Consider the following 10,619-nt stretch of genomic DNA (forward strand, 5'->3'; position numbering starts at 1 on the left):
GCAATTTTATTTGCCTTCATCCCGATGGTTTCACACCACACTTTCCACCTTTACAGAGTGTTCTGGGGGGAATTTTGATGCAGAAATTTTGCTTTAAGGGTATATTTAAATTAGCGGTGACAGGTTCTGGAATTATTGGCATGGAAGACGCTCCACAATTCATGCAGGAACCTGAACCAAGAGGGTGTCTGGGGAAGCAACAGTCAAGCACAGCAAGCCTGACAGCACTGACAGGAAATTATTTATTTATCATTTATTCCATCAGTTCTTTCTTCATTCCTTCTCCTCCATTTTATCAATTTTCACAGCTGCAGCCTCATTTGTTTTCCTTTCACTGGGGATCTGGTTCAGGGAGAAATCCCCAACCCCTCTCATGAGCAGCAGGAGCAACAAGATTCGTGTCTCAGGTCCGTGGTGCAGACTAACACATCCCTTGGGATCGCAGATTCGTGTCCTTGCTCACTACAGAGAAAATCAAGCTCAGTCTCCACAGTTTTACTAAACCTTTTATTCCACCTCTGCACCAGATCTCTCAGGATCAGACTTTATTGACAGGAGTGTCAACACAAATTCAGAGCCAAATGGAAGCATTCACATTTGGAAGGAAGATTTGGGCAAGAAATGGGAACAAAGCAAGAGGTAAAAGCAATGGGCATCAATTTCAAGAACTTCATCCTCAGTTTTGGCACCAGTAACCAATTTCCAAATGTGTCTTGGATCCTGGTTTTCAGTTGAATTCAATGGAAATAAAGTGGCCCTACCCAAAAAGAGAAGCAAATTTCCACACTGAGAGATTAGAAATCTCTTTTCCAGTGGCATTTCCGGCCACCAGAACAAAGACCTGAGCTGCTGTTTGAGGCATAGTTGTTTATGTTTTGCAATTCTTCCAATGACAGATTGTTCTATGATGGAAAAAGCAGGAATGTCGAGGCTTGCAGCCCCAGAACCATGGAGGAAGCAGGTTTGACACAAGCATGGCAACTCCTGCCCAGCTCCAGTGCAGACCCACATTTTGGGACAGAACTTGCTCCAGAAATTAAGGTTTTCACCCATAAAAGTTGGGTTTGTTCAGCCTCGAGAGGTGATGCTTAGAGGGGCCCTCAACCCTGGGTGTCCCTGTCTGTCCCTGGGTGTCCGTGTCTGTCTCTGTCTGTCCCTGTCTCTCTGTGTGTCCCTGTGTGTCCCTGTCTGTCTGTCTGTCTGTCCCTGTGTGCAGGGAGAGCAGAGCAGGGCCAGGCTCTGCTCCAGGCCCAGCAGTGGCACCAGAGGAACAAACAAGGACTGATCCCAGGAGTTCCTCCTGCAAAGGAGTCAGAACTGCCCTGGGCAGTGCCCAGCCCTGGGCAGAGACCAGGCAGGCTGTGGAGTCTCCCTGACTGGGAATATTCCAGAACCATCAATCCTTGGATGGCCCCAGATGGCCCCACAGGTCCCTTCCAGCCTGTCCCACCCAGGGATGTGTAACATGACAGCACAGCCCTCCCAGGGAGGCTTGGCTGAACACGACCCAGCTCAGCAAGTCCATCTGAGAGCTCCAATCACTCAGGATGCCTCCAAGCTGCTGGAAAACACAACCCCTGGAGAGGCTTTTCCGTCAGCAGCTGAATTTGAGTTTTGTTCCCCATATCCCTACGCACCTCAGTGGCGACAGCTCTTCCACATATTTCATCTTTCACCCCGTGTTACCTCTACTCCCCTCCAGCTTTCCGACCTCACAGCCCCAGCAGCTCCATCTCCCCTGTGGTGAGGTGACAGTCACCTGCAGGGACACTCGCAGGCACTGCCTGGCCAGGGAGCAAAGCAGAGCAGGGGCCTGTTAAGTTCACACTGGGCCTCTGGCTGAAATGGAGAGGAGAAAATGGAAACCCACTCCCAAAACCAGCTTCCCCTCCAGCCAAAGAGGGGTTTGCACAAGCAGCAGTGCCTCCAAGCCCTCTGTCCCTCACTGACGCTGCTCAGGACACAGGAGCCACCATTGCCAGACCTCCAGCTGCCAATCTCAGAGCTGTTTACCCACAGAGAATCAGGAACAAAAGCTGTCAGTCCTTTTATGACCTTCAAAAGAAATCCTACAATACACATCTTCTTCCAGCAGCTGCTCCACAGCGAGAGCTGGAGTAATCCCAGGGCTCCAAGCCCGTACAGGAAAGAGGGAATAAGGGAGAAGGGGTCAGAAATCATCCTCTGGGATTCCAGGAGAACTTCCTTACAACTCCTCTGCCGTTCCTCATGGACACAGGAGCCCTCTGACAGCCCAATCCCCCTGCTCTTCAACCCCCCCAAGAGCTCCTGGTTCAACAGCGCCAGATAATGTCTGCACACAGAGGCCTCCCAGCCCATCCCAAATTGCCATCCCACAACTACTCGCATGCCTCTAAAAATAGCTCTTCTAACACACACAAAAAAAGCTACCTTTACCCACATCCACTCCTCCACATTACTCCCTCACTTCCTTGAAGCCTGGTATCTACTCCAGTCTCTGCTCAATCTAGGTCAGGTGCCTGATGATTACAGCTCCCAGCTTTAAAGAGCCAGGCTCCAGGTACTCCAGGGTTTGATGGGATGCGCTCTTCCCAAAGCTAGGGCTACACAGAGCTCTTAGGAAGTGGGTCAAAGGAGTTTTTGTCAGCTTCTAGGGAAGCAGGAAGGCTCACGGATGGATTTGGGTATTTATCACAAAGAAAAACTCTCATCTGTAGGGCTGGCAGGGAGTAGCTGGGGAAATAAGAGGCGAGAGAAAGAGGGTCTTTTCTAAAGCCTGCCTAAATTTACACTGATTCAGCCTGAGAATCAGGGCAGTAACAACAAGATGAAAAATAAAATTTGTGCCCCACTGAGAAGAGGTCCTGCAGCTGAAAAACAAAGGATTTGCCTGACTGTGTGTCAGGAAGGAGGGAAAGATGTGGGTGAATGCCCTGTGCAGCACAGAAATGGCCCTGCCTCAGCTCAGAGTCCTGCTAGGACACCCTGAAGCCCCTCCAGAACAAAGGCTGTGCCCCTGCTCGGGTTCCAGAGGGACAGAGCAGGTGATAATGAGGATCCGCGTGCGTACTTGGAAGGAGGGCGGAGAATCTGGGCAGCAGCCAGAGCTGTGCCAGCAAGTTGTTCGCTGTGGACACAGCAGAGCTTGAGACTGGGCCAAACACACATTTAATCAATATGTTTCTGATCAGAAACAACTTCTGAGTCTGGAAAGTCATTACCATTCCTACTTCACGTCCTAGCATCTTTCCTTGGCCTTCGGGTGTGACAGCCTGGAGAGGTTTGGGTGTGAAAGGCTTTGTTCATGCAAAGGTTAATATGAGCAGCTCACATATTACTGCTCTAAGTGCCTGTGGATGGGAGAAAGCATTCAATCCATTAGTAAATTGCCAGAGCTGTCACACTGAAAATCTGGGAAAAGTTATGTTCTGTCCTCACATCCATAACACCCAGGGGAGCCAAACACCCCGAGCCTGCAGCGAGCATCCCACAGCGCCTCTGGTGCTGTTCAACAGGGGCTGAGAAAAGAGATTTCCTGCTCTGCAAGTTCTGAGATCATCACTGTCCTTCTGGGAGAGGCCTCCTGAAACTCCTCATGGAAAACTGAGCAATTAGGAAGGAGACAGGGAGAGAAGGAGGTCTCGGTGTGGACAGAGCCTCATGAGCAAAGTACCCACAAAGGCCATTTGGGGCTGGGATGGGAAGTTCCCGTTCCCACATTTGGAGCTCTCCCCACCAGGCTGTGGGCTGCTCAGAACATCTCCCTCGGCATCTCTGCAGCTGGCACCGCTCCAGTGTGTACAAACAATGCAAAATTTATTGGGATAGAGGGAGGCTGACTCCACAGCCCACTGGCTACGGCACAGGGTGGAGATGGACAGGGGCAATTCCTGACGTGAGGGAAACATTCCCAGCATCCAGGGCCCTGAGACTTCCAGCTCAGAGCAGGAAAGAGCCTTGGGGTGGGTCAGTGTGCTGCTGGTGGGAGAATGAGTTCATTCCTCTTGTTTGATGATCGAGGACCTGAGCCAGTCCTCCAGTTCACCACTAAATGCTCTGATCACCAGACGGGTGCTTTCTCAGAGCCCTGATGTTGACCAGAATTTCCAACCCAGAGTCAAGTAATGCTTTTCTGTGCATACAGAAAATGGGCAGGAAGAGAATTCTCCTAACTCAGACACTCAAAATCTTGGAATATTGTGTGTACTGAGACATGTGCTCAGTTTGCCCTGTTTACAATAACAGGAGCACAGAAAACAGCCCGGTGAGATGGCACTGCAGGATCATATCCTGGGTCTTGGGGAGATAAATAGAGGAAAATTCTGATTAAAAGACAAAAATAATTAAAATATTTGCATGGGCCACTTCCTCTTAGCTTTAACAAACAAACAATCTTAATTTTTTTCCTTTTTATCTGTGGAACAAATTATCTGGGCACCTTCAGATTTCCTTCAACAACTCTGCCGACATCTCCCAGTCACAAAAGGCTTGTGATGTGCACCTCATAGCCTTAATATCTGATTTACTCTCCACTGATGATCTCCAGTTTGGAGATTTTAATGAGTCCAGGAGATAAAAAGCCATACCCATTAACCATTAGCCAAAAAAAGACCAATTCCATTCCTGCTAAAGACAGCAATAAAGCACCTGCTGTTCTGCATGGACTTAGAATTTGGTTGAACAAACCTGCAAATGTATGGGAAATGTATGGGAATATTTCCCCACTGTGGTATAACAGGGATTTGTAACATTTTCAACGAAACAACTTCCAGTTTATAGAAGAAACGGGAGAATTCTAAAGAGGTTTCACTTGGAAAACTAGAAGACAATTTTTCTTACTCACAATGCTTATTCTTTCCAGCTTATGTTGAAAATAAAAAGTATTTCATGAGTTGTAAAGATTCTCAGTGCTGCTCTATGAAAAATCACTTTATACTTCAGTGTTAGCAATGTGCTGTAGTTAAAATCACTTCAGGATATCTGGATTAAAAATAACGGTGCTTGGGACAAAAATCAGGGGTTAATTTTACCTTCCACTGCAAGGCAGAGCCAACAGGGCAGAGATTGTGCATTTAACTCACACGGCTCTCTCGTACTGTTCAGTGGCAATGCCAGCGCCCCTCTTTGGAATGATTTAGGGCAGGATCTAAAGGTGTGTACACTGAAAAATGGAATTAATACACTGGCAGAAAGGACAATAAAATGCCTCTAGGATGCCCTTATAAATCGAGAGATACAGAGAAACATAAAACCAACATGAACCAAAGGATTGCCAGGCCATAACATCCCCAAAACTGTTTTTTTTTTTCCCTCACTGATCCATGAGCTGCTGGTTTATAACCATGGAAGGCACTTTCCCAGCTCTGTCCTGGCTCTAAACCTGTGCTTTGCTCACATCCCCGTGCTGGCCGTGCCAACAAACCCCAAAGCACACAAAGACAGGTTTAATGGCAGAAAAATCTACATACAGTCATTGATTCATGTTATCCTCCTACCTTCTTAATTAAAAATAATTCCAACAGAGAGAAAATGCAGGAGGGCAGCCAGCAGGAGTGGATCCATTTCCAAACCAGCATTAAATTCTGACCCTGACTCTCCAGATTTCTCACTAACACACTTTTCCCTGCTTCTGGAGAATGAGATTCTGAGAGTTGCCCACTGGTGTGGGCCATCCTTTGGAACTGCAGCAACCACCATTCAGAGGCTCTCGTTTCTGGCAGCAAGCCTAATGTTATCTTTGTTTGCATAATATAGCATCTACATGGAAAACACATATGGATCCATATTTATCCATCCTTTGAACATGCACCAGGCTTAATGCATTTAGGCACGCAAGACATTCCAGATCATTAAAAGTAGAAGAAAAATCAATCGAACCAAGAATTACACAGTTTCCCTACAGTGATGATAAATGGCAGAATTATTTTGAAGCTATTCTTCTGCTTTCTTTTGAAACAAGGTAATTGCGCTCATTACCATAAAGCCTGTGGGTAAATTATTTTTTTCTGTAAGCTGGTTGCTTTTTATTTTGGAAAGGAAGTGTAATCATCTGAACCCAAAGTTTGCTTTGAAGGATCTGTGCTGTGGCAGGAAGAGACACACAAATCCTAAAAGGTTACTCTGTTCTACCACTCCCTGGGAAAATGAAAATTACACAGAAGTTCATTTGATTCCAAAGATAATTCTAAGCATTCATCAGCCCCTTCCCATCCTGGTTTTGAGACAACCTGGGTTTGAAGCCCTTCTGATCATAACAAGGTCCAGCTCTCTCCCGCGGCTGGGCAGGGCTGGCCGGAGTGATGAAGCATTCTTGTGCAGATGGGATCGGGAGGGGACAGTTATCCTCGCTGTGACGGATTTTTTTCTGATTGTCGGATAAATGCCTGTCTGTTTACGTGTGGATCTTCAAAATAGATCCAAACACTCTCAACACCCAGTGGCCGACTGTTTTCTGTATTAAGCCGGGAACAAAAAACAAACAAACAAAAAGAATGAATGCAACTCACCAATCTTTCTGACATCGGTGTCTTGTCTCCTTCCGGCAAATGTTGTTCCAGAGCCAGCACAATACAATTGGCTATGATTGTAGCTAAAATCATGTATTCAAATGGAGTGAGGACCAGAAGTTAAAGAAGACACTGGACAATACAAGGAGAACCCCATCCAAATCCTGTTTCTTCCCAGAGAGTTGCATTAATTTGATATTCTGAGATTTCTCATATTTTTTAAAGACATTTGGTTGCCTTGACTTCCTTGGTTCTTTCTGGGGTGTGTTTGGAAGAAAAATAGGCAATTGGCTCCTCTCTTCTTTGAGAGAGTTAGAGACTCACACAGAATCTGAGCTGCTCAAGGAATTTGGGAGCAAGAAAGCGAAAGGTCCAAAGGAAATAAAAAAATATTAATACTTACTGATTTCCAATGAGATTGATAAACTAAGCTGCCTCCAAATAGATTACACAGCTGAACACCATCTGCTGAATTTTTCTTCCGAATCATTTAACTTCAGCGCATGACGCCAATAAGTGATGGGCACGAAAAGTTTGATTTAGAGTATCTACACAGGTCTAAAATATGAATTACTGCTTGGTTGCAATGCCTGCCAGCAGTGAGAATAGAACCCTCAGCACCCTTTTGGGATGTAGGAGGGAAGTGGGAAGGGAAAAGAATACAAATCCAGCACCAGGTCCCCCCCTTGCTTTTTGCCACCATCTCCCACCCTGAGCTATGCTGAGACCCGGCTCTCCCAGGTTGGAACCGTGCCACAGGCAGCAGCGGGGACCGAGGGCGGGTGATGGCTCTGCTCAGCACCGCGGGGAGATGGAGCTGGCACCACGGGGAGATGGAGCTGGCACCACGGGGAGATGGGATCAGCACCACGGGGAGATGGGCTCAGAACCACGGGGAGATGGGATCAGCACCACGGGGAGATGGACCCAGCACTGCAGAGAGATGGGCTCAGCACCATGAGGAGAGGAGTTAACCCCATGGAAAGATGGACCCAACACCATGGAGAGATGGACCCAGCACCACAGAGAGCTCATCTCAACACCACGGGGAGCTCCTGTGAGCACCACGGAGAGCTCAGCTCAGCACCAGGGCCAGTGCCGAGCCGCATCACAGACACAAAACCCTGGAGGGCTCAGCTCAGCTCCACGAAGAGCTCGGTTTGGCACCATGGAGAGACTGGTTCAGCATCACGGGGAGCTCAGCTCAGCACCGTGGTCAGCTTGGCTCAGCACCACCATCAGCCCAGCTTGGCACCACAATGAGCTCAGCTCAGCCCCGTGGTCAGCGCAACTCACCACTGTGGTCGGCCTGGCTTCAGAACCATGGTCAGCGTAGCTCGACACCATGGTCGGCTCAGCTCAGCACCATGGTCAGCCTGGCTTAAAACCTTGGTCAGCTCAGCTCAACACCGTGATAAGCTGATCCCTGTGCACTGTGCTCAGCTCAGCACCACCATCAGCTCAGCTCAAGCACTACGGTCAATACAGATACAGAACCGTGGTCAGCTCGGCTCAGAACCGTAGTCAGCCCGAATACAGAACCGTGGTCAGCTCATCGCAGCACCACGGTCAGCTCATCTCAGCACCGCGGTCAGCCGGGTTTTAGCACTGTGGTCAGCTCAACCCAGCACCGCGGATAGCGCCCGGCCCCGCCCGCCGGCCCCGCCGCTCCGGAGCGGGGAAGGGCCGGTGGCTCCGCCGGTCCCGGCGGCTCCGCAGCGCCGGGGGTCCCCTCCCCACATCCCCCGGAAAGATGCAGCCGAACCGCCCAAAAAGGCAGGAGAGGAAAAGACTGAGTCTATCCGCGCAGTCAAGGCAATGCTCTGCCTGTCACCGGGGGTTTGGGGCTTGTTTATCCGGACTTAAATGCGGGAAAGGAGAAATGGATGAGGAAATGCAGCAATCGCTGGGACTGTATCATATGGACAGAAAGATCAATACGTGTTTGTGATTGTTCAGAAAGAAGGGAAGTGCATTGGCTCCACGGGTGTATTTTTCCTGTCAGCCCCTCAGGAAGTGAAAACTGGGGAAGTCTAAGCAGGAGCTGGCCTCTGTGGCAACTGAAAGTGTTGCTAGGAGGCTGGGAGGAGCTGCTGTTAGCTGAGGATTAATAGGGGTGTGATATGAAATTAAAAGAAAACAACCGGCTCCCCTGAGACCCCCAGTGTAAAGCACTCCTGTACACACACAGACGCACAAAATCTGCTCCCCTCTGCTCATGGCTTACAACCATCCTTCTGAGCAAAGCCCCCTTCTCACCGCAGCTCACTTGGCCTGGGAGCTGGGTCTCAGACAGAAAGCATCTGCCCCTTTCACAATACAGCAGATGATCCCTCTCCCCACTTACTGCCTACTTCTGCCACAAGGTTTTGCTAATTTTAATTTTTTTTTTTTCATGCAGCCTAATCGCAGGCTATGCACCTAATGGAAGTGCCGTGATTCGTGTTGATTCGAATGGATTCCAGAGGGGATGTGCTAAAACCGAGCTGCAATGATTGCATTCCTGAGATTTACCTCGGGTCTCAATGTCCCCTACTATCAATGCAGCTTCAATGCTAAGGTGTCACCATTTTTATCCCACATTCCTTTTTCTGTTCACAGGAAGACAGAGGATTTGAAAGGCTCCAAGATGGAAATAAAAATCAGGATTCATGAGCACGAATCTCACCGAACCTGACTTAAATTGTAGGAAATGTCAAACCATGCACCTGTACATCTCACCCCTAAAGACACGCTGACATGGCTTACACACACCCCTGGCATCAAGCACGCCAAAAGCACCCTCGATGCTTCCACGGAAGCAATTCCCCGATTCCCCAATCCCCACATTCCCACATTCCCCGATTCCCACATTCCCACTGCCACGGCCGTGCATCATGTCGGGCACACGGCTCCCCGACACACACACCCATCGCCCAGCCCGATCACACCACCTGCATCAGCACCAGACACTCGCCCTGTGCTGCCTGGAGGGGTCTCTGCCCCTCAGCCTCCCTCTCCCCCTCCCCACGCTCTCCCCGTGCCCACACAGCCTCCCTGAAAGGATATGGCCACTCTGTTATTCGCTTGGCGTATTTCCGTATAACGTTATCTTCACTGAAGATGAAGAGGGATCTGTTGACTGTGAAGCAGTTCTGTTTGACGGGGATGGGGTTGTAGAGAGCCATAGTCCTGGCTCTCTGAGCCATCGACTGTTTATACATCCTTTGGCCGGCTTGAGGGCCACCTTGCCGGCTGCTCCCTCTTCCAGCCCCGGCCGGCCCTCCACCTCCATAGCGGGTCGGCAGATCATCCCCGAACCGAGCCATCCTCGCAGTGCACGGAGCCGGGCGCTACAATCCAAACTGGCAGCCGAGGCGAGAGGAAGACGCATCACAGCGCGCAGCACTTCTCCCTCCGGGGGCTTCAGTTGCGGGATCAGGATCGATCGCGGCAAAAAATAGATCGATATATAATAAAACCAAAAAAAAAAAAAAAAAAAAAAAAAAAAAAAAAAAAAAGAAATCCCTTTTCCTTCCTCCACCCCCTGCTCTCCCCCGCCGCTGTGGCTGCCCGGGGGTCGGAGGAAGGCGCCGGGGCTCCGCTCACCTCCCCGCACAGGTGGCGTCTCTCCGGCCCGACCTCATGGCCGGGGCGGCGGGGGGTGGCCGCGGTGGCCGCGGTCCCTTCGGCGACGGGGCGCTGGGCTGGGAAGGGGCCGCGCTGCTGCCGTGCCCGCCGCGGGAGCGCTCCGCCGTGCCCAGCCCAGCCCGGCACGGCTCCGGCACGGCCCGGCCCCGCCGCATGTGATGCCCGGAGCCAATGGGCCGCCGCGGCTCCGCCCGCTCCAGTCACCGGCACCGGGGGGCGGGTGGGGAGGGAGGAGGGAGGAGGGAGGATGGAGCCGGCCCGGCCCGGCCGCCGCCGCCCACCCCGGTAAATACGGCGGAGCCGCGGCCACTCCCCGGGGGAAGGAGGGCTGGATCCCCCCCGCCCGTGCGCAGCGCTCCGCGGGCGCGCAGAGCCCCGGCCGGGGCTGCCGCCGCTTGGACGCGTGGGGGGCACAGGCGGGGCAGCCCCCGCGCCTGCGCGCCGCTGCCCAGATGTGCACTGCCCAGATGTGCGCTGCCCAGACGTGCACGGCCCAGCTGC

General features: G+C 51.0%; 1 protein-coding gene across 11 annotated transcripts in view; it reads right to left on the minus strand.

The window, feature by feature from the left end:
* The window catches only part of CACNA1B (calcium voltage-gated channel subunit alpha1 B), a 291,532-nt gene extending 281,651 nt beyond the window's left edge, over positions 1–9,881 (minus strand). For all 11 annotated transcript variants that reach the window (XM_058423110.1, XM_058423105.1, XM_058423109.1 and 8 more), the window contains exons 1-2: positions 9,537–9,881; positions 6,489–6,594 (exon numbers count right to left, since the gene is read on the minus strand). In XM_058423110.1, the coding sequence (XP_058279093.1) occupies positions 6,489–6,594; positions 9,537–9,796 (366 nt within the window). In that variant the 5' untranslated portion in view covers positions 9,797–9,881. The remainder of the gene's footprint in view (positions 1–6,488; positions 6,595–9,536) is intronic.
* Positions 9,882–10,619: the final 738 nt, after the last annotated feature.

Source organism: Hirundo rustica, chromosome 20, assembly GCF_015227805.2.
Source record: "Hirundo rustica isolate bHirRus1 chromosome 20, bHirRus1.pri.v3, whole genome shotgun sequence".
Taxonomy (NCBI): Eukaryota; Metazoa; Chordata; class Aves; order Passeriformes; family Hirundinidae; genus Hirundo; species Hirundo rustica.